Source organism: Heteronotia binoei, chromosome 2, assembly GCF_032191835.1.
Source record: "Heteronotia binoei isolate CCM8104 ecotype False Entrance Well chromosome 2, APGP_CSIRO_Hbin_v1, whole genome shotgun sequence".
Lineage (NCBI taxonomy): Eukaryota > Metazoa > Chordata > Lepidosauria > Squamata > Gekkonidae > Heteronotia > Heteronotia binoei.
This window is the reverse complement of record NC_083224.1, coordinates 99,675,617-99,699,933: the sequence shown is the minus strand read 5'-3', so window position 1 is coordinate 99,699,933 and position 24,317 is coordinate 99,675,617. Positions and strand designations below refer to the sequence as shown.

The 24,317-nt window shown below is 44.7% G+C and overlaps 1 protein-coding gene across 8 annotated transcripts in view; it reads right to left on the bottom strand.

The window, feature by feature from the left end:
• The window catches only part of MAST2 (microtubule associated serine/threonine kinase 2), a 424,890-nt gene that overhangs the window by 153,541 nt on the left and 247,032 nt on the right, over positions 1-24,317 (bottom strand). For all 8 annotated transcript variants that reach the window (XM_060231742.1, XM_060231744.1, XM_060231743.1 and 5 more), the window contains one exon: positions 5,817-5,892. In XM_060231742.1, coding sequence (XP_060087725.1) covers positions 5,817-5,892 — 76 coding nt within the window. The remainder of the gene's footprint in view (positions 1-5,816; positions 5,893-24,317) is intronic.

The following is a 24,317-nucleotide window of genomic DNA, read 5'->3' as shown; positions in this document are numbered from 1 at the left end:
CTGATCACCCTGAGCTCCAGAAAATGGATGTTCTGTTTGGTTTCATCACAGGACCAGGTCCCTTGTGCCATCTTCCCATGGGAGAGGTCTCCCTACCACTTCAGACTGGTGTCCAAAGCCATCATTACTTTGTTCAGTTATGAAAGGGCTCCCCTCCAGAAGTCTGGAAACAGCTACTAGGAGCTTGATGAGCTTGTGTTGTTTGTTGGCTATTATAACTTAGGATGGGAGAAGAAGCATTTCAAGAGGGTGAGCATAAAACCTTGCCATGGAACAACATCTTGACAGACACCAACATCCAGTGCCATGACCTCCACATGAAACTGTTGGGTGATTTCCTGTATCAATGCCTTCTCTCTTGGGTCAAGAAAACTTTGTCTTGAACTGTGTCTATAGCGACTTCCAGGTGAAGAACCATCTGAGCAGGGGACAAACAACTACTTTCCCTATTGATAATGAATCCATGGTCTTCCAAGCAGGAGACAATCCGTTCCACATCCTCCATTCCCTGTTGATATAAAAGAGACTTGATTATTAGGTCATCTAGAACAGGAAAATTGAAATGCCCTGGGTTCTCAGATGTGCCCCTATTGAAACTAGCACCTTGGTGAATACTCTCGTGGCATCTTGACACCGAAGGGGAGAAACTGATATTGAAAACAGTTTCTGTTGTAGGAAAAGCATAGGAACCTCAAATGAGATTCCCGAATTGGTACATGAAAATAGGCCTCTGGCAAATCTATAGATGCCAGGAACTCGTCCTTTTGAATCAATGAACCGATAGAATTTCCATCCAGAATTTCCTCTTCTTGGATCTGCAGTTTAACCACTTCAAGTCTGGAATGGCTCTAAAATCCCTGTTCTTCTTTGGAACTATGAAAAAAAACTGAGTAGATCCTAGATGCCTTTTGGTCCTCTGAGACCAGCTCTATCACCCTAATATCCAACAGATGCTGAATAGCCGGGAGATGGAGGAGATGCTTCCTTGGGCAATGGTTCCTCAGAACTTCAATAAAAAAATCTGGATGAACTACAGGGAGTAACTATTTGAGACTGTGTCCAGTACCCACTTGTCAGCTACAATGGCTGACAATAGAGAGCCAGTATGGTGTAGTGGTTAAGTGTACGGACTCTTATCTGGGAGAACCGGGTTTGATTCCCCACTCCTCCACTTGCACCTGCTAGCATGGCCTTGGGTCAGCCATAGTTCTAGCAGAGGTTGTCCTTGAAAGGGCAGCTGCTGTGAGAGCCCTCTCCAGCCCCACCCACCTCACAGGGCGTTTGTTGTGGGGGAGGAAGGTAAAGGAGATTGTGAGCCGCTCTGAGACTCTTTGGAGTGGAGGGCGGGATATAAATCCAATATCTTCTTCTTCTTCTGAGAAGCTGAATGCATTTTTTGCCTCCGTCTTCACTGTGGAAGATGAGAAGTGTTTGCCTGCTCCAGAACCACTTATATTGAAAGGGGTGTTGAACGACCTGAATCAGATTGAGGTGACAAGAGAGGAGGTCCTACAACTGATAGATGAATTAAAAACTAATAAGTCACCAGGTCCGGATGCTTTACATCCAAGAGCTCTGAAAGAACTCAAAGTTGAACTTGTGGATCTTCTGACAAAAATATGTAATCTTTCATTGAAACCTGCCTCCATTCCTGAGGACTGGAAGGTAGCAAATGTCACCCCCATCTTTAAAAAGGGTTCCAGAGGAGATCCGGGAAACTACAGGCCAGTCAGTCTGACTTCAATACCGGGAAAGTTGGTAGAAACCATTATCAAGGACAGAATGAGTAGGCACATTGATGAACATGAGTTACTGAGGAAGACTCAGCATAGGTTCTGTAAGGGAAGATCTTGCCTCACTAACCTGTTACATTTCTTTGAGGGGGTGAACAAACATGTGGACAAAGGAGACCCGATAGATATTGTTTACCTTGACTTCCAGAAAGCTTTTGATAAAGCTCCTCATCAAAGGCTCCTTAGTAAGCTTGAGAGTCATGGAGTAAAAGGACAGGTCCTCTTGTGGATCAAAAACTGGCTGAGTAATAGGAATCAGAGAGTGAGTATAAATGGGCAGTCTTCGCTGTGGGTGACGGTAAGCAGTGGAGTGCCGCAGGGCTCAGTACTGGGTCCCATGCTCTTTAACTAGTTCATAAATGATTTAGAGTTGAGAGTAAGCGGTGAAGTGGCCAAGTTTGCAGATGACACTAAATTGTTCAGGGTGGTGAGAACCAGAGAGGATTGTGAGGAACTCCAAAGGGATCTGTTGAGGCTGGGTGAGTGAGCGTCAACGTGGCAGATGAGGTTCAATGTGGCCAAGTGCAAACTAATGCACATTGGGGCCAAGAATCCCAGCTACAAATACAAGTTGATGGGGTGTGAACTGGCAGAGACTGACCAAGAGAGTGATCTTGGGGTCGTGGTAGATAACTCTCTGAAAATGTCAAGACAGTGTGCGATTGCAATAAAAAAGGCCAACGCCATGCTGGGAATTATTAGGAAGGGAATTGAAAACAAATCAGCCAGTATCAGACTGGTAAGGTATTTATTTGTATTAAGCCATAAGCTATCACAAACAAAAATATCAAAAAATCCATAAAGATAAAATATACAAATGGGATACAGTATAAGTAAAATATCATATACCGTATTTTTCGGTCCATTGGACACTCCGGACCATAACACGCGGGTGCCTGGCTGGCAGACAAGGGCGAGATCGCTCCTTCCGCCCCCACCGCAAACCCAGCACTTCGCAGGGAGCGATCTCGCCGCTTGTCTCCCAGCCAGGTACGCAGGCACTGGCATGCTTCCCCCGCGCCTGCGTGCTTGGCTGGGAGACAAGCAGCGAGATCACTCCCTGCAAAGTGCTGGGTTTGCGGTGGGGGCGGAGGGAGCGATCTTGCCGCTTGTCTCCCAGCCAGGCACGCAGGGACAGAAAAAGCATGCCGCCCCCTCCGCAAACCCAGCGCTTCGCGAAGCACTGGGTTTGCGCGGGGGGGTGCTTCCTCTGTGCCTGGCTTCAGATGCTGCTTATAGCAAGTGCTGGGATTGGAGGCTTAGCTGCCTCTGATCCCAGCCCTTGCTATAAGCAGCAGCTGAAGCCAGGCAGACAGGCACAGAGGAAGCACCCCCCCCTCCGCAAATCCAGCGCTTCGCAAGCGCCGGCTGTGGAGGGGGCGGCATGCTTTCTCCCTGCCTGTTTGCATGGCTTCAGCGCTGATGCTCAAAGCAAGCGCTGGGATCGGAGGGCAGAGGGAGCGATCCTGGCACTTGCTGTAAGCGTCAGAGCTGGAGCCAGGCAGGCAGGCGCGGGGAAGCGCCAGGACGGAGGCAGCGTATCACCCCCCCACCCCCACCCCCAGTAAGGTACGCATGGTACCTTCGCTCCATAAGATGCACACACTTTTCCCCTCACTTTTTTTGGGGGGGAAAGTGCGTCTTTGTCACGAACTGGGGCCAGGCCAGGCGAAGTCCAGGGACAGTCCAAGGTCTGTAACCGGTGAGCAAGAGTGTCCAAGGTGCCAAAGCCAAATCGTCATCCAGGTATCGTAGGTCAGAGGTTCAGAAGCCATAGTCAGGGGGTCCAGAAGTCAAGCCAAGGCCAGGAGGTCCAAAGTCAAAAGCCGAAGTGGATGCTAGGACGTCAGGTAGATGACTAGTTGCTTCCACAAAGCCTTCTCTCAAAGCCTACAGCTATATAGCCCTCTGCTGTCTGTTGCCCATTTGGGCTAATTGCTGACTCAGAGGGCAGCCAGGATCCTGCTGGGACTCAAGCATCCTTGCCCTTAGAAGGGCCAGAATCCTTTCAAAACTCAGGGCTCAGGGAGCGTCTTGCTTGTGAGCGTGCCACCCTCCTCCGATCCCTGAGGTCCTGACGAAGGCGGTCACGCACACGAGCCACCCGAGAGGGCGAGGCAGGGGGGCTTGGATCTTCTCCAGCAGGAGGCAGGGGCACTGGTGCAGGTGGCAGGGGCACAGTTTCTTCTGCAGGGCCCCCAGCACCCATGACAGTCTTATGGTGCGAAAAATACGATAACCGTGGAACAAATTGTACTGAAGACCACAGATAAAACAAACCGAACAAAATACACCACAAAATAAAAACAGAAATTACAATCATAAAGTAACCACAAAATCAGTAGTTAATTGGCACCTGTACAAACAGCTTTGGCCCGTAATTTCTTCGCAGCAAGGGCATACAATGCCATTCTGTGAGATATATTGGCATCAACGTCAGCTAACAGAAATACAATCTTCTCAGGATCTGAATAGGCATGTAGATTAATTAATGTCCCGAAGAGACATTAGCCAGCTTCAAGAGGGGGTTGGATGAAAATATGGAGCAGAGGTCCATCGGTGGCTATTAGCCACAGTGTGTATATATATGTTTATGTATATGTATGTTTACATACATACATACATACATATATAAATTTTTTGGCCACTGTGTGACACAGAGTGTTGGACTGGATGGGCCATTGGCCTGATCCAACATGGCTTCTCTTATGTTCTTAAACATCTCCCAACAATCTGCAAAAGACTGAAGTTTGGTGGGTCTGACAGCAATCGTCATGAGGAGGGGCTCTTCTTGGAGCCTTGCATGACTGCTCTCTAAGGGCAAGTTCAACTGTTCACTAGTTCAACTTCTTATTAAATTTATTTGAAACCAAACACAAAAAGCATATGTTCCTTCAGGCATCTCTCGCACACATCATGAACTATGTATAATTAACCTTCCTGTTGCCTCTACTCCAGGACACTTAATTCCACATGCATTATAGCAGCTTCCATACCAGCCCCGTATGACTAGAAGAACATAAAAGTGTCAAAGAACACAGAGACTGCAAGGAAAGGGATGTGAACAAGCAAAAGATGTTTTCTTGATTAGGGCATACAGTTGCACCACACTGACACCCTGACTTTTACATTTCAGACCAGAACAGTTCTAGTTGTATGGCACTTAAAAGAAAGCAAAGTGGTTTGTTAAATACTTTGGTTCGGTGGAGGTGTCAGACTAGGTTGCACAGGAATTGCCTGCTTCCCATGGCATTTACACTTTGGGCATTTGAATATGTTTGGGCACCCCAGAAGAGCCATGGAAATTGAATGGGGTTCAGCCACATCTCAGTGGGAAAGGCTAAGAGGAAAGCAATCTTTTTTGGCCCAAACACAAAAAAACACAAATCAACATTTATCTGTGAAGATATTTGTGGGCTGGCATACTGGAGGGGCAGAGCCAAACACACTGAGAGCAAGCTGAGCCCCAGCAGCACTGCCAGTGCCTCAGTAGCTACTTTAGACAGAGTACATCCTGCATACTGAGCTAAACTGTCTGACATGGCACTCTTCATCATGTGTGGCAGGGATTACCAACCGCTACCTGAAGGCATGAAGACCTACTTGAACTGAACCTCTTCCTGCTACCAGTTCTTTTCCAGACTTGCTCAGAGATTGGGCTGGGCCAGTACAGAAGCTAATACCCAGCAGTCAAATTCGTCAAATTCAGACAAAAGTCCCTGTTCTCATATGTTAACCCCTTCCCATAACACAATTCCCAATATAAGCACAACAGAGAGCTTTCAGACAAGGGTAGAGAAATCTAAAATTTATGTGCTTACAGATAAGCAAGCATAACCGGGTTGCTGACACAGGTAAATTTGTTTACCATGTCACAAATTCTGGACAAGAGGTAACATAATATTCTTTAGGATTACTAAATCAGTCATATATCACAAGGCAAAATCACTTTAAAATGTGAAAATTGTGAAGGATCCTTCATGCCCTTCAAACACTAATCAGAACCAAAATGTACAGACATACCTACGGGCAGGAACAAAGGAAAAGTGAGAAGGTGCATTTGGGGAGAAATTTCTGGGACTGTCCAATGGACTTCCACCTGTTTGAAAAGGGATAAAAATGTCAATACTTATGCAAGCATTCATAATCAATACTTTCTGCAATCATATTTAATGATCTCTGACACACTGCATGAACTAATTTTCATACTGCTGTAATCAGTATGGGGGTTTGTCTATGTCAGAGCAGCTTATCTTTCATTATTTTTATATTTGCAGGTATAAATTTTATTTATTACCAATTATTTTCTATTAAACTTATGAAGGGATTATGAAAATGAGCAATTAATTAAAACTTGAATATGCAAGCATTCATAAAAAGTATGCTTTATATGGGCCACTGGCCAAAGTACACACTGCCAGTGGCCAAAGTACACCAAACTGGCTAAATGCATGGACTCATCTGAGAGAACCAGGTTTTATTCCCCACTCCTTCACATACAACTGCTGGAGTGACCTTGGGTCAGTCATAACTCTGTCAGGCTGTTCTCTCAGGAGCAGTTTCTGTCAGAGCTCTCTCAGCCCATCTTAGCCCACCGGGTGTCTGTTGTGGAGACGTGAAGGGAAAGGAGACTGTAAGCTGCTCCGAGACTGCAAAGGGTGGAATATAAATCCAATCTCCCCCTCCCCCTCCTCTTCTTCTTCTTGGGGAAGGGGGGGGGGCTACAGTTACAGCTCCTTCCATTATTATGAACTTCTGTGTGAATGGAACAAGAGCCTTATGTAAGAGGGTTATTTTGTTTCTCCAACTGCAATCTCCCTTGCCAATTTCAAGGATTTCCTAGCTCTAAAAGGTAGCTTGTAGGGAGAGAAGCTGATGAGGGCTCCATTGATAAGGAAAATACTGGCTTCTGTACCATTCCTCAAGTGCCATCTTCCTGTACCATCCTCTGACAATAACGAGTGGAGTTCAAAAGAGGGCCTAAAGGGGCTTAAGAATTAAGAGGGACAGTGATGAAATTAGGGAAAATATCTAGATGGTGTTCTGTTTTCTGTCTTCACAAGTAAAACAGCCTCACTTTCTTTTCTTTTCTTTTCTTTTCGGAAAGCAGTGGGGGTACAGAAAAGAAAAGGAAAAAAGAAAATAAAGTTATACTACATAATTACGTTTGTCAAAGATAATCATATAGTATATAATGTATAGGACAGAGAATATTTCCTTTCATCTCCATTATAATTTTAAGGTATTATCCATAACATACAATGCTTCTTATTTATGATGGGTACAACTGTATTCATTTAAATACTAAGTTTCAAATTTCATAATTAATCTATTTTTGACTACAACACTGGTTTCATCATTACTACCTATTCAATATTACATATTTTGGCCACTTGCATATTCTTTAGAACCTTTAATAGATAAGTAGTATATCATGGTGTAAAAGAAAGTCTATTATATATCTTATATAGAGAACCCATTTGTATTTGTATTACATTTGGAACAGATTTTAATTCTACTTCTATTTCATTACCATATATTTGTATATGACATTTTCTCACTTTAAGTTCATTTCCTGCTAGCATAATACAAATAATACACAATCAATTTCAACTTAAATTTTGTAACAGACCTCCCCCCAATTATTTATTTATTTATTTTGGTGAATTTATATTCCGCCCTTTCCCAAACGGGCTCAGGGTAAAACCAGTCAAATACATTAAAGGTAAAACCAGTCAAATACATTAAAACCAATAAAACCAATAAAATACAATTGACAGACAGACATAATCTTTACTGGCATAACAGAAAAGAAATACAAGATCCAAAGGAACTTCAAAATGGGACATACAAAACCAGAGTTATTTGCAAGCCCAACCAGCATGGGAATACAAGGTTATAAGCAAAACTTAACTAAGAAAAGTGGAGTAAGGAATTCCCCATTTTTCCCCTGACTCCATTTTTAATTTCTTTCTCATTTACTGCTAAGGCCAGAAATTCTGCAACCTGCTCAGTAATTGAGGGACATTTGTCAGCCCACAAAAACTCTATCCTTTTGTTTGTCACCAAGTTGGAGGTTAAGAAGAGAGGTTTCATCAGGCAACGTCAGTGATGGCTAAGTAACGGGCAGCCTAACAGAATGTGCCGAATAGAGTCAGGTTCTCTACCACATCTGCACTGTCTCTGTTCGTAAGGGATACTCTTATATCTACCAGAGACCACAGACAATGGAAATACGTTGAGTCTGGCCAACATAAAAGCTCAGCGTTTATTAGATGTGGGTCTATTAGATGTGGGTTTATTAGATTTGAGAGGTACTGAGCCATGAAAGTTTGGGAATACAATTAAAACAGCAACATAACACAGTACTGTTAACAAAGGCAGGCAGGCTCATAGTGCAGGTTGGAGTATAATCAGTGGCCCAGATATAACAGTTCAGATTAGGTTGTTAATTTTGCCATTACTGCATATATTCAGCAAGTTTACTTTCCCATTCTTCTAAACATGAACTGACAGCTAATTTCCATCTTGCTGCATCAATTGTTCTAGCCACTGTCACCATGTATCTGAATATTTTTTCTAAAATTTTTGGTAATTTGTTACGCAAAAGACCTTATAGCATACTCTTGGCTTCCACTGACATATTCTTCTTTTTTGATGTATTTCTTTACAATATCTTTTTGCCTTTTTTTTTACAAGTCCACCACATATGAAAGAAGGTTCTCATCTATGTCTTGACAATTCCAGCATTTTCCTTTATAGTTTTTATGTGCTTTCTCAATGTCATTAAGAGTTATATACCATCTAAACAACATTCTGTACCAATTTTTCTTAGAGTCTGGCTGACTGTAAATCTGATATCTTTTCCCCATAGTTGCTCTCATTGTTGCATAGATTTCTGCTCTTTAAGGTTTTACATTCTTAATCATACTTTTTTCCATTTGTGCATCTTCTGTTTCTAGCTAGAGTAAAATTTTATATATCCATTGTAGTAAATCCTCTTTTTTTTGACTGCTCAAATTCAATTGCATCTCTTATAACTCCACCTTCAGTATTCATTATCTCCTTTAGTCTTGAGACCAAATGACAATATATCAGCTATAGAATATTTACGCCTTGATCTTTAATATCTTGCCAAGACTTGATTTCCCCCTGAGTGTTTACCATAGAATCATAGAGTTGGAAGAGACCTCCAGGGTCATCTAGTCCAACCCCCTGCACAATGCAGGAAATTCGCAAATACCTGATCACTGCTCAAAACTCTTTGTCAAGCTCCTCAAAAATGGAATATAGCAGGGGTAGCCAACGGTAGCTCTCCAGATGTTTTTTGCCTACAACTCCCATCAGCCCCAGCCAGCATGGCCAATGGCTGGGGCTGATGGGAGTTGTAGGCAAAAACATCTGGAGAGCTACCGTTGGCCACCCCTGGAATATAGACTTAGATTGTGGAATACAGACTCAGGTTTCAATTTATTATTGAAACATTTATACGCCATGCCACTTCTTCAGCAGTTCAGAGCTCTGCTCAAACAGAGTGTGTATGTGAAACTACTTTATGGTGAAAAATCCCCTCTCTTTGTAGCTGGGTAAAAAAATAAAGAACATAAGTCCTTTATCTGTGTTCCACTGCCTCTGGACACTGAAGAAGCCAGGTTGGTATCGGAACAGAAATGGACATTTTCTTTTATGGCACATTCATTCATTTAGAACACTTTTGAGGGCAGCATTTCAGGTGTCTTTAGAAGGTGTATAAAGTAAATTCAGTCTGCCAAACACTTAAGAGCCCCAAAGGAGTGGCTAGCAGGTGAACTCTGAATGCTATCAGATATGTTACTACTGTACCAGACATACACAGACAGACATAAGTTTTATTGAATGTTTTATTGAATTTTAATAATGTTTTGACTACCTTACTATTATGAAAATATTAAGATGCCTTGAAACTCTTTATGAATCAAAAAGAGAGAAATAGTCAATTATCTACTATGGCAATACAGATTGAAAATGCATCTGCAGAGGTTCCGGGAATGGCACCTTGCAGCAGGGCGCGCTCGTGGACATAGCTCCAGTGAGCAGCTCTGAATCTGGCGTTTGGACGTTTCCCCCGGTTGGGGGGATCAACAGGAGACCTTGGCAAAGGTCTCCCACAGCAAGTGGCTGGACAGGAGGTAGTGTGCTGAATGGCAGTTCGACACACAGATCCCCAGTTGGCACAAAGCTCCATCGCTCTGATCTCCATTTTGGAAACCAAAGGTGACTCCCAGCTTGTTCTCAGACTTTAAACTTTCTTGATCTGCATCTCTATTTGCTAAATCTCAATTTTTTCTTAAGACTTTGCCTTTTTAACTATTTAACTTTGCGTTGATTGGATCTATTCAAAACGAAAAACTTTCTAAGAGGTTAATTGAAACAGATATAGTAAAGGGGGAAATGGGGGGGGGGATTTCTCACCCGCTTTCCCCCCCGAGCTCCTCAGCTTTCAAAATAACCTGGCATGGAAAGTTTATGAAGTTTATGAAATGAAGGAAGTTCCCCAGTTTTTTGTTGGTTGTGCAGTCTCAGAGAGACAAGGGAAGAAGGGGTGAAGGATTTTTAGGGTTTTTTCCAGCTCTTCCTTCACCAAAGATGGGCATTTGCTGTGTGCTGGCTGGTTGTGTTATTTATTGATGGAAGCGTCTTTTGCACCCTGCTGGTTCTCCTGATTTTTTCAGCTTTCATTTTGAAAACTTTGGTTATCTTACTATGGATTACAATTGGTTTACAGTTGGATTTTTATGGTTTTACTTTCTTTTAATTTAGGATTATAATGGTGCTGACTATTATAAACAGATTTGAACACAGGCTAAACTTCTTGGACTTTTGGAGCAGTTTACTCTACTATGCAAAAACATAAGAACATAAGAGAAGCCATGTTAGATCAGGCCAATGGCCCATCCAGTCCAACATTCTGTGTCACACAGTGGCCAAATATATATACACACACACACACACACACACACTGTGCCTAATAGCCACTGATGGACCTCTGCTCCATATTTTTATCTAACCCCCTCTTGAAGGTGGCCATGCTTGTGGCCGCCACCACCTCCTGTGGCAGTGAATTCCACATGTTAATCACCCTTTGGGTGAAGAAGTACTTCCTTTTATCCGTTTTAACCTGTCTGCTCAGCAATTTCATCGAATGCCCACGAGTTCTCGTATTGTGAGAAAGGGAGAAAAGTACTTCTTTCTCTACTTTCTCCATCCCATGCATTAACTGTCTTGAACTCTGATCCTTTAGAACTCTGCACCTATGGATTCAATACAGCTCTGGTTTGTTAACTGAAGATACTCACTTTGAAGTCAATTTGAACTTATTCAAGGTGAAAGTGAGGTGAGACCAATCCTGATATTGTGTTTGCATGCTGTTTTTACCAAAGATCTTTTCAGTTTTGTTTTACTTTAACAATACTTGCAGGCTCTAATTTGCACTTTGCTTGTGGTTGGATTGTTTGGGTTAATAGTCAAACTGTTTGTAAAAACTGTTGCAGTGAATATTTTATCTATTCTAGATGAGGATTGCTGACATTTGTGGTACATGGTGTTCCATAACAATAGTGTTCAAAAGTAAATAGCTCATTCATTGGAAATAGTCTTAAAGTTATAAAACAGGTAATCTGGTAAAGGCCTTTTTTATTACTGTGTGCTTATTGATTGTTGGATTGTGGGAATAATGAGTAAAAGAGGTATACCCTCCCCAAATCCCTTAACAGGGCCCTCTAAATTAGGCACCTCAAATTTACAGGAAGAAATTAAAGATTTACAAATGACCCTGATGAACGCTATGTCAGATTTAACTGATAAGGTGGTTGCTTTGAGGGAACAAATGCATCAGGTAAAAGGTGATCTTGAGGTATGTAAGAAACAAACCACTGAGACTAACTACTTAATGAAAGCTATGGATGGCAGGGTGTTGAAGACAGATACTAAGGTGGAAAACGTAGGAAAAAAACAAAATGTGGTGGAAGCACGGACATTGCAACTTGAAATGGAGAGAGCAGCATAGCTGCTGAGATTTCAAAATGTTCCAGAGGATAAATCAGAAGATACAGTTAAAATAATGTCTGAAGCCCTGAATGAACTGTTGCAGAAAGAAGATTTAGACATGAGATATGAGACTATGTCTACCATGTTTCCTCTGCATATGTATGCAAAAAAGCGTTATCAAGGGAAGTTCATGTCAGATTTGCTAGAAGGAAGGTCAGCGATTTGGTTCTTAAACAGAGCAAAGATTCTAGTGATAAAAAGGAGAAAATATAAGAGTCTTGAAAGAGGTTTCCTGGCCAATGAGACAAAAAAAAAGAAAAGAGTACCAAGATCTAACTTCCTTTCTAAGACAAATGAAATAGCTTATACCAGGCTTACTCCAGAGGGACATAGAATTACTTCAATTCATAAAGCAGAATATGTTCTGGAAAAGTATGCTGATAAAAAGAGGAGAAGAATGAGATGAAGGAGCAAAGACCAGTCAATCAGACATGTCAGAAAATGAACAGGAGCAAGCCAAAGAACGGCTTGGTTGTAAAACATGATCCAAACTACAAAATATAAAAAAGGTAGTCATAAGAAGTTAACATAATAGCTAAAGAACAAAAGAGGTCAATGGCCAGGGACCAAATTAAAATACTCTCCCTTAATGTTCTTAATTCGCCAAAAAAAGAAGGAAAACCTTTGCCTACCTGACTAAATTTAAAGCAGATGTAATTTGTTTGCAAGAAACTCATATAATTCAAAAAGATCAACATTTATTACAAAACAAAAAACTAGGTACAGTCTTTTTGGCTTTAGACTCTAAACAAAAAAAAGAGGGGTGGCATGTTATGTCAAAGAGAAATTTAATCCTCAACTCCTCTTTGCTGCAGAAGACGGCCAAATGTTATTTTTAGAATTAAACATAGATGGGAGTAAAATTTTGTTGGCCAACATTTATGCTCCTAATGATCATCAAGAAAATTTCTACCAGAAATTACAGCAGAAATTTATAGACTTTGATTATGATGATTAATGTGTTCTAGGCACTTCAATGCAATTTTTAACAAAGATCTTGACAGGAAGACGACTTTGTCAATTAAATCAAAAGGACAGACATTACCTACCTACTTTTTGAAGCTAGCAGAAGAGCTACACTTAGTAGATGTTTGGAGAACAAGATTCCCAGCATCAAGGGATTTTACCTATTATTCACATGGACATCAGTTCTAGTCCAGAATTGGCATGTGTTAGATGTCTTCAGGAATGATAAGAGACCTAGACCAGGTGGAAATTCATCCAAGAGTATTATCAGATCACAGTCCGTTAACTATTAAAATGAATGAATCAACAAAGGAAAAGAAGGTGGAATCTGAAGACACTGTTGAAGGATGAATGCTTCCTTCAGGAGACAAAAAAAACCTGGACTTCTTTTTCAAACAAAATATTAGTCAAGTACAAACTGTTTGAAACACAAGTAAAGCCTTCTTCAGATATGCAGCTAAACAGAAGACAGATTTTAAAAAAACCAAAATTTGAGTAAGAAATTGTGCAAAGCTGAAGAATTTAAACAACAAACCTCAAGATCAGAACTGCAAATTAAAATTAAACTGCTACAGCATCAACTCAATCATATATTGATGGAAGAAGTCCATCAATATAATCTGTATAAAAGCTCAAAAGTAGATAAAGAAACTTTGAAAAACTATTTGGCCCAATATAGTCCTAAGACCTTTACAGAAGAACAACGTAAAACCTTGAATGATCCTTTAAGCTTTATTCTGGAACAACCTACCAACTCTGTTAAACACTTGGTTTTGAACCTTAGACAATTTGGAGAGGTGGATAGAATGAAGATTAACTATAAAAAACAATTTTTTAACCAAAAAAAGTTAAAAGTTTGCTAAACAGAACTATTTAGAAAATGTCTGCTGAGCAAATTAAAAGTATTCAACAAGAATCAGCATTTGTTTATGATAAGATAAGATAAGATAAGATAAGATAAGATAAGATAAGATAAGATAAGATAAGATAAGATAATTTTATTTGTATCCCGCCCTCCCCGCCGGAGCAGGCTCAGGGCGGCTAACAGCATTATATAAAAACAAGGTTACATCCAACATTTTAGATTCTAATGAGTTTAAAATTAATCAATTAATTAAATTAAATTAATAAAAGTGCTATTGCTATTCGTTCTTTTATGGTGGCGGTTATCCTTAGCAGCTTCTTTCTTCAGTGAAGGCCAGTCTGAAGAGGAAGGTCTTGCAGGCCCTGCGGAATTGTTCAAGATCCCGCAGGGCCCGCATTTCCTTTGGAAGTTGGTTCCATAGGCTCAGGGCTACAGAGGAGAAGGCCCGATTGCGGGTGCATTGCAACTTCACCTCTCTTGGTCCGGGGGTGGTCAGCAAGTTTTTTCCAGCTGATCTCAGTGCTCTCTGGGGTTCATATGGGGAGAGACGGTCCCTAAGGTAGACAGGTCCTCGACCATATAGGGCTTTAAAGGTAATGACCAGCACTTTGTAACGAACCTGGTAGATAACTGGCAGCCAGTGCAGCTCGCGCAGCCCAGGCTGTATGTGCTCCCATTTAGGGAGCCCCAACAGCAGTCTGGCCGCTGCGCTCTGCACCAGCTGCAGCTTCCGGGTTCGGTACAGAGGCAGCCCCATGTAGAGGGCATTACAGTAATCCAGCCTCGAGGTGACCATTGCGTGAAGTACTGTTGCCAGGTCTTGGAGCTCTAGGAAGGGGGCCAACTGCCTTGCCCGCCTTAGGTGGAAAAAGGCTGACTTGGCAGTGGCTGCAATCTGAGCCTCCATTGATAATGAAGGCTCCAGTAAGACTCACAGACTCCTAACCCGGTGCGCCGCTTTCAACAGCGCCCCGTCGAAGACCGGAAGAGGTATTTCCCCTTCCCGGGCGCCCCGACCCAGGCAAAGGACTTCTGTCTTCGCTGGATTCAATTTCAGCCCGCTCCCCCTCAACCATGTTGCCATATCCTGCAAGGCCCGGTCTAAATTCTCAGGGACGCAGTCAGGCCGGCCGTCCATCAGTAAGTAGAGTTGGGTGTCATCTGCATATTGATGGCACCCAAGTCCATATCTCCTGGCAATCTGGGCAAAAGGGCGCATATAGATATTGAATAACATTGCCCCCTGAGGCACTCCACAACCCAGTGTGCGCCTCCGGGACCGCTCATCACCAATTGCCACCCTTTGTCCCCGATCCTCGAGGAAGGAGGAGAGCCATTGTAAGGCGGACCCCCTCACCCCTATATCGGCGAGGCGGCGGGTCAGTAGCCGATGGTCAACCTTGTTGAACGCGGCTGACAGATCTAGCAACATCAACACCACCACACCGCCCCGATCCAGGTGCCGTTGGAGATCATCCATCAGGGCAGATTTTACTTTCTTCATCCATGAGAAGAAAGTAAAATATTTAGGTATTCAACTTACTAATAAAGTTAGTACCTTGTATAAAGAAAATTATGAAACGCTAATTAAAGATATAAAAAGGGACCTGGAGACTTGGAAAGATTGAACTATTTCATTAATGGGAAGAATAGCAACAATCAAAATGAATATTCTGCCAAGGATACTATTTCTTTTTCAAACTATTTCTATAGTACTACCTAAAATGTTCTTCCAAGAGTTAAACAAGCTACCGTATTTTTCGGACCATAAGACGCACTTCCCCCCCCCCAAAAAAAAAGTGGGGGGGAAAGTGCGTGCATCTTATGGTCCGAATACTAAAAGATGAGGGGGGAGGGGCCTGCAGCCCCCGGGAGACAAGTGGCGAGATCGCTCCCTCCGCCCCCATCGCCAACCCAGCACTTCGCAGGGAGCGATCTCGCCGCTTGTCTCCCAGCCAGGCATGCTTTCCCCGCGCTTGCGTGCCTGGCTGGGAGACAAGCGGCGAGATCGCTCCCTTCAAAGTGCTGGGTTGGCGATGGGGGTGAAGGGAGCGATCCTGCCGCTTGTCTCCCAGCCAGGCACGCAAGCACGGGGAAAGCATGCCTGGCTAGGAGGCAAGCGGAGAGATCGCTCCCTCCACCCCCATCACCAACCCAGCACTTTGAGGGGAGCGATCTAGCCGCTTGTCTCCCAGCCAGGCATGCTTTCCCCGCGCTTGCGTGCCTGGCTGGGAGGCAAGCGGCGAGATCACTCCCTCCACCCCCATCGCCAACCCAGCACTTTGAAGGGAGCGATCTAGCTGCTTGTCTCCCAGCCAGGCACGCAAGCATGGGGAAAGCATGCCTGGCTGGGAGGCAAGCGGCTAGATCGCTCCCTCCACCCCCATCGCCAACCCAGCACTTTGAAGGGAGCGATCGAGCCGCTTGTCTCCCAGCCAGGCATGCTTTCCCTGCGCTTGCGTGCCTGGCTGGGAGACAAGCGGCAGGATCACTCCCTCCACCCCCATCGCCAACCCAGCACTTTGAAGGAAGGGAAGAGGAGGCCCCCCCCTCCACAAACCCAGTGCTTCGCCAAGCTCTGCGTTTGCGGAGGGGGGGGCTTCCTCTGTCCCTGTCTGCGTGGCTTTAGCTTGTGCTATCAGCACAAGCTGTAGCCAGGCAGAGAGGAATCTGTCCCTGTCTGCGTGGCTTCAGCTTGTGCTATCAGCACAAGCTGTAGCCAGGCAGAGAGGAATCACCCCCCCCCCTCCGCAAAGGCAGCACTTCGCGAAGCGCTGCGTTTGCGGGGGGGGGGGGCTTCCTCTGTCCCTGTCTGCGTGGCTTCAGCTTGTGCTATCAGCACAAGCTGTAGCCAGGCAGAGAGGAATCTGTCCCTGTCTGCGTGGCTTCAGCTTGTGCTATCAGCACAAGCTGTAGCCAGGCAGAGAGGAATTAGCCCCCCCCCCTCCGCAAAGGCAGCACTTCGCCAAGCGCTGCGTTTGCGGGGGGGGGCTTCCTCTGTCCCTGTCTGTGTGGCTTCAGCTTGTGCTGATAGCAAGGGCTGGGATTGGAGGCAGGATTGAGAGGGGGAAGGTGCCCAGATCTGGGTGCACAGCTTCAAAAAAATTTTTCCTGTTTTCCTCCTCTAAAAACTAGATGCGTCTTATCGTCCGGTGCGTCTAATAGTCCGAAAAATACGGTAACTACTAGATTCATCTGGCAGAATAAAAAGCTAAGAATAAAGCTTAAAGCATTGAAAGACTCCAAACCAAGGGCTGGTTTTGCACTTCCAGACTAGCAGTTGTATTTTATAAAGCCTGTGTTTTAACCTGGGTGAGAGATTGGATATTATTGAAAAATAAGAGATTGCTTATGTTAGAAGGCCATGATCTTGTAAACGGTTGGCATTCATACCTATGGTATCAGAACAAAGACACTGACAAACATTTTAATATGCATCTATTAAGAAGATCCTTATATCAGATATGGCCCTGGATAAAACCCAACATTTATACTAAAATTCCAAGATGAGTCTCACCAACGGAAGCTTTTATTCAACCAAAATTATTACCCCAAAATATGATGCTTACTTATGAAGAATTACTGAAGGATAATGATTAGTTGAAAACAAGAGAAGACCTAGCTGCTTATACTGTTTCCTTTGATTGGTGGACTAGACTCCAATTAGAATCAATATATACCAAAGATAAAGTAATAGGTTTTGCTACTGAACAACATGGATTTGAGAAGATAGTCTTAGGACACCATCAACGTTTAATTTAAGAAATCTACTCAATGTTCTTAAAAATGAAACTTCAAGATGAGGAAGTGAAAGATTGTATGAAAAAATGGGCTCAAAATTTGGGTATAATATTGAAATAGGTGATTGGGAAATGTTATGGAATTTGCATATAAAACTTACCAGAGCTGCTACTTTTAAAGAAAATATTTATAAAATGTTTTATGGATGGTATAACAGTGGTCCCCAACCTTTTTGGCACCAGGGACCGGTTTTGTGGAAGACAATTTTTCCATGGACCAGGGAGGGGGCAATGATTTTGGGATGATATCATCATGTACTTTATTTCTATTAGCTTGGTGTGGTGGTTAAGTGTGCAGACTCTTATCTGGGAGAACCGGGTTTGATTCCCCACTCCTCAACTTGCAGCTGCTGGAATGGCCTTGGGTCAGCCATAGCTCTGGCAGAGTTATCCTTGAAAGGGCAGCTTTCTGTGAGAGCTCTCTCAGCCCCACCCACCTCACAGGGTGTCTGTTGTGGGGGAGGAAGGTAAAGGAGATTGTGAGCCGCTCTGAGACTCAGAGTGGAGGGAAGGATATAAATGCAATCTCTTCTTCTTATTATTACTACTACTATTACATTGTGATATATAATGAAATAAATATACAACTCACAACCCAGTTGCTAACAGGCCACGGACCGCTACCAGGTCATGGTCCAGGGGTTGGGGACCCCTGGTATATAACACCGATAAACTGTCTAAAATGTATACTATAGTCTCTAATAAGTGTTGGAAATGTATTTCTCAAGTGGGTACATTTTTCCATATGTGGTGGACTTACGGAGTTATGAAAAAAAATATTGGATTGTGGTGCATGAAATGTTACAAAAGATACTGAAAATACATATCCTTTTAAAACCAGAATTATTTTTATTGAAATTACCAACAGACCTTCCAAAGCAGACTAAGCATTTGATGATACATATTATAACGGTAGCAAGACTTTTGATAACACAACGTTGGAAACACCATGAAACTCCAACAAAAAAGATTTGATTGATAAAATATTAGCGACAGCAGAAATGGATATATTTGCACTTCGTCTTAAAGGCAAGCTAACAAAAGATGTAGAAAATCTTTGGAAACCTTTTTATGAATACCTTAATGCAGAGTTTCCCAAACTTTTCTTTCCCGTGGCCACTTCTCCTTCGTGACCCACTAAAATGTAGGGGTGGAGCCAGGAGACTTTGGGGGTGGAGCTGGGAGACAGGAATTTTTTCATACATTCCCAGGGTCTCCTCTTTTCACCCCCACACCTGCATACACCTATCTGTTTATGTGTTCCTCTCCAGTTTGTAAGCACTCCTAATGCCCATGTTCAATTGCCTGCACCATCTACACATCCCTTCCTCAACAGCACTGGCCAGTGTATGCAGTTGGGAGTGCTGTTGCCATTGCCATTAGAAATGCCAGCACTGTGTATCACCCTCACTGGGCCCTGGCAGCTGTTCTACCTCAAAATATGCTGACACATTTAGTAGGCCCTTCCTTCAGCTGCTACTACTGGAACCCTGACTCAAGCTACAACCAAGCTTGCTTGGTTTCAAGAAAATCTTTTGACAGCTATTTTTCGTACTTTTTTCTTGGCTGAAACACTGGGAAATTGCTGTGAAAGGTAGCAGAGAATTGTACTTCAATTAATGAATTAATTTCAATTGCCTGCACCATCTAAACATCCCTTCCTCAACAGCACTGGCCAGTGTATGCAGTTGGGAACTGCATTCCTATGTGTTCCTGCTAAAAAAAAAAAAGCCCTGATAAGAACATAAGAGAAGCCATGTTGGATCAGGCCAGTAGACCATCCAGTCCAAAATTATCTTACACAATGCCCAAAAGGTACGAGAATGTCTACCAGCAGGGCCAGAAGCCATCCCACTGTTGCTCCCCCCCCCCCCCCACAACACCAAGAATACAGACAGAGCATCACTTGCCCAGGGGTTGTTTGGTTAAAAAAAAAAATAGCTACTGGAATGCCCACTTCCCACCCCTCCTGACTGAAAAAACATCCCCCCCCTTTTTTGCCGCCTAGGCCTCCGGAGGAAATCTCCCCAAAAGAACATAGTGCCAGGCACATGAAAGCTCATAACTTAAAGAACACTTTGTGGGTCTAAAGTGCCAGTGGACTCCAGCTTTTCTCTCAGACACTGGGAGGGAGGGAGAAGGAAGGAGAGGCAGCCCAGCTCCTCTCTGCACAACACAGAGACAGGGGAAGGAAGGAAGCAGAGCAGAGCTCATGCTTTGTTGGGGGCAGGGTTAGCTTTGGCTTTTCTTGCAACCCGGTATTGAGGCTTCCATGGCCCAGTGCTGGGTCGTGACCCTGCGAATGAGAAATGCCGGCTTAATGCATGAACTTGACTTTGTATATTATCTGTTGCACTATCCATGTATTTTGATATGGTTGAATTTATAGTAGCAAACTATTTAGTATAACCTATAGAGGGGTATAGAGGAGGGATGGTGGCTCAGTGGTAGAGCAGCTGCTTGGTAAGCAGAAGGTCCCAGGTTCAATCCCTGGCATCTCCAACTAAAAAGGGTCCAGGCAAGTAGGCTTGAAAAACCTCACCTTGAGACTCTGGAGAGCCACTGCCAGTCTGAGTAGACAATACTGACTTTGATGGGTCAAGACAGTGGCTCTTTCCCAGATGACCCCCCCAGGTTACTCGGTCTTCCACCAATCACGGAATAGCGGGCGGGGGGGAGGGGTGGCATTATTCATACGGGAGGGTTACTCCTTCCGGGCTCTCCCGGGCCCAAAGATTGAGGGTATTGAATGTGCCGGTTTAGCGTGGGATGTCGGAGAGGGGTTGGCGATCTGGCTGGTGTACCGTCCGCCTAACGCACCGGCCAGCGCCTTACCATCCCTGATGGAGGCTGTGGCGGGCTGGGCGTTGGAGTACCCAGGGCTTATGGTCCTGGGTGATTTCAACGTCCATGCCGACGACTCGGCCTCCACTCAGGCGATGGACCTAGTGTCTTCCATGGCGACACTGGGACTCTCTCAATTTGTTACGACACCCACGCACCAGGCCGGGCACATGTTAGACCTGATCTTTGCGTCCGGGATTTCGGTGAACGATATCGCGGTAGAAGCGGTACCATGGTCGGATCACCTAGCCCTCAAGGCCCGTGTGGAGATGCCACCCCAACCCTGTATGGGCGGAGAGCCTATTTTGGCTCGCCCCCGGAGCCTGATGGACCCGGAACGGTTCCAAATGGCACTAGGGGATCCCTGGCCCCCTGGCGATTCCCTCGATGACCTGGTGGAGGCCTGGCAAGGCCGGCTGACCAGGGCCATCGACGAGATCGCACCTCGACGTCCTCTGCGCCCTCGCAGGAGGCTGGCCCCATGGTATACCCTGGAGCTACGCCGGCTGAAACAGGGGCTCAGACGACTAGAGAGGCAGTGGCGGCATACTCGGGACGAAGCGACGAGAACATCTTATAGAACGTTTATGAAGTCTTATGAGATGGCAGTCAAGGCTGCAAAGAAAGATTACTTTGCAGCCAAGATTGCATCTGCAGATTCGCGCCCGGCACAATTATTTAGAATAATTGGAGATCTTACTACATTGCCTCAAGGCAAACCAAATGTTAGGGAATTAGAGATTGGCTGTGAGGCTTTTGCGAAATATTTTGCAGATAAAATCACGTCGCTCCGCCAAGACCTGCCTATCACATTGGATGCAGTACGGGAACTTGAGGCTCCGCGCCTGTCTTCGGGTTTGGAGTTGGGTCGGTTTGACCCGCTCAGCCTGGAGGAAGTCGATGGAATTCTCTCTGTTGCGCGCCCAACAACTTGCGATTTGGACCCTTGCCCCTCCTGGTTGATTAAAGCTTGCCAGAGGGAGCTTAGATGTCCTTTACGGGACATAATAAATAGATCCCTCTCGGAGGGGCGTTTCCCATCACCTCTGAAAGAGGCTTTGGTCCGCCCCCTCTTGAAAAAATGCACAGCAGATCCGGCCGAATTGGCAAATTACCGACCGGTTTCTAATTTACCGTTTTTAGGTAAAATTATTGAGAGGGCAGTGGCGCTGCAACTACAGGGTTTTCTGGATGACGCTTCCGTCCTAGACCCTTGCCAGTCCGGCTTTCGCCCGGGCCACGGGACGGAGACAGTGCTGGTCGCCTTGGCAGATGACCTCCACCGGCAACTGGATCGAGGAGGCGTGGCGGTGCTGATGCTGTTAGACCTGTCGGCAGCGTTCGACACGGTCGACCACCGGCTACTGACCCGCCGCCTCGCCGACATAGGGGTCAGGGGGCTGGCCTTACAATGGCTCTCCTCCTTCCTCAAAGGTCGGGGACAAAGGGTGGCAATCGGGGGTGAGCTTTCCCGGAGGCGCACACTAGATTGTGGGGTGCCTCAGGGAGCAGTTCTCTCCCCGATGTTATTTAACATCTACATGCGCCCCCTTGCCCAGATTGCCCGGAGTTTTGGACTGGGCTGTCATCAATATGCGGATGACACCCAGCTCTATCTGCTAATGGATGGCCGGCCTGACTGCGTTCCAGTGAACTTAGACCGGGCACTGCAGGCCGTGGCAACTTGGCTTAGGCTGAGTGGGTTGAAGCTGAACCCGACGAAGACAGAGGTCCTTTGCGTGGGGCGCGGCGCTCTGGGAAGGGAAATACCTCTCCCGGTTTTTGACGGTGCGCCGTTGAAGGCGGCGGGCCGGGTCAAGAGCCTGGGAGTCCTACTGGAGCCTTCACTATCAATGGAGGCCCAGGTAGCGGCCACTGCCAAGTCGGCATTCTTCCACCTGAAGCGGGCAAGGCAGCTGGCTCCTTTCCTGGAGCGCCGGGACCTGGCAACAGTGATCCATGCGACGGTCACCTCAAGACTAGACTACTGCAATGCCCTCTACATGGGGCTGCCTTTGTGTCGAACCCGGAAGCTGCAGCTAGTGCAGAACGCAGCGGCCAGGCTGTTATTGGGACTCCCGAAATGGGAGCATATACAGCCGGGGCTGCGTGAACTGCACTGGCTGCCAGTTACATACCGGGTCCGATACAAAGTGCTGGTTATTACCTTTAAAGCCCTATATGGCCGAGGACCTGCCTACCTGAGGGACCGTCTCTCCCCATATGAGCCCCAAAGAGCACTGAGGTCGGCAGGGAAGAACACGCTGACTATCCCTGGGCCAAAGGAGGCGAAATTACAGAGTACACGGGCACGGGCCTTCTCTGTTATAGCCCCGTGCCTTTGGAATCAACTTCCGGAGGAGGTACGGGCCCTGCGGAATTTGGACCAATTCCGCAGGGCCTGTAAGACCATCCTTTTCAAGCAGGCGTTTGTAGAACTTGATAGGATGGCTGTTTAATTACCAACTATTTATCTAGTGACCCCTGCCATAATACAAGTGCACAGATAACATCAGGAAGATCACCGCCGTTTAAACTATGGAATGATCCAGACATTTGGAACTGGTTTTAGATTGTTGTTTTAAATCAATGTATAACTTAAATGTTGTTTTAAATTACCTTATATTGTATATTTTATATTGTATAATTTTATCGAACTCTTGTCAGCCGCCCTGAGCCTGCCTAGGCGGGGAGGGCGGGATATAAATAAAATTTATTATTATTATTATTATTATTATGATTCAGTATAAGGCAGCTTCATTTGTTCATATGTTCATATATAGGCTATAAACTTGTTAAGACTAAGAGTATTATTATGAATTTGAATGATGCAGGGGAAAAAATGTTGCTGATTCTATTTTATTCTTACCCCTTTTCCCTTTCCACTCTGTATTCCTTTACCTCCCCCCACACACTTTTTCTTTTCAAAATTTCAATAAAATATATATAAAACACAAAAATGCATCTGTACAAAACAGACAGAAATTCAGAAAATAGTTGCTGTCTTTTACTTACTTCAAGAGGACTTTGTCCTGCCTGACCAACCTCTTTTCATTCTTTGATCAAGTGACGAGCTTACTGGATCAATGGAATGCTGTTTATGTTGTTTACCTGGATTTCAGACAGCGTTCCCCTTGATGTACTGATGGGCAAACTAGAGAATTGTGGACTGGACTACAGGACAGTTAGGTAAATAGGGAACTGGTTGGAGAACCACACTCAAGGAATAGTTGTCAATTGCATTCTGCCTGAATGGAAGGAGGGGTCCAGTGAGATGCCACAGGGCTCAGTTCTCAGCCCAGCACTTTTCTGTTTTTATCATTGATCTGGATGAGGGGGTGGAGGGGCTACTCATTAAATTTGCAGATGATACCAAATTGGGAAGAGCAGCAAACATACCAGAAGATATATAACTCAACAAGATCAGAACATGCTGGAAAAGTGGGCAGATGTGAGCAAGATGCAATTTATTAAGTATGTGTCAAGTTCTACATCTGGGTAACAAAATCTTGGGATATGGGTGCACTCTAAGCTAACTATGAGCAGCCAGTGTGATAAAGTGAAAAAAACAGCTAATGCAATCCTGGGAAGTATTAACAGAAGCATAACATCCAAATTGCAAGATATCATAGTCCCATTGTACAATGCATTGGTTAAGCTGCACCTGGAGGATTGTGTGCAGTTTTCAAGGCCTCACTTCAAAAGGGATTGGGCAGAATGGAGCGGGTACAGAGGAAAGTGACAAGGATGATCAGGGGCCTGAAGACCAAGCCTATGACAGAGGTGACCAAACATGCTTAATGTAAAAGCCACAAAGAATAAATGTTGGATGTTTAAGAGCCGCAAGACATGAACATCGAAGGGAGGGAGGGAGGGAGGGAGGGAGGGAGGGAGGGAGGGAGGGAGGAAGGAAGGAAGGAAGGAAGGAAGGAAGGAAGGAAGGAAGGAAGGAAGGAAGGAAGG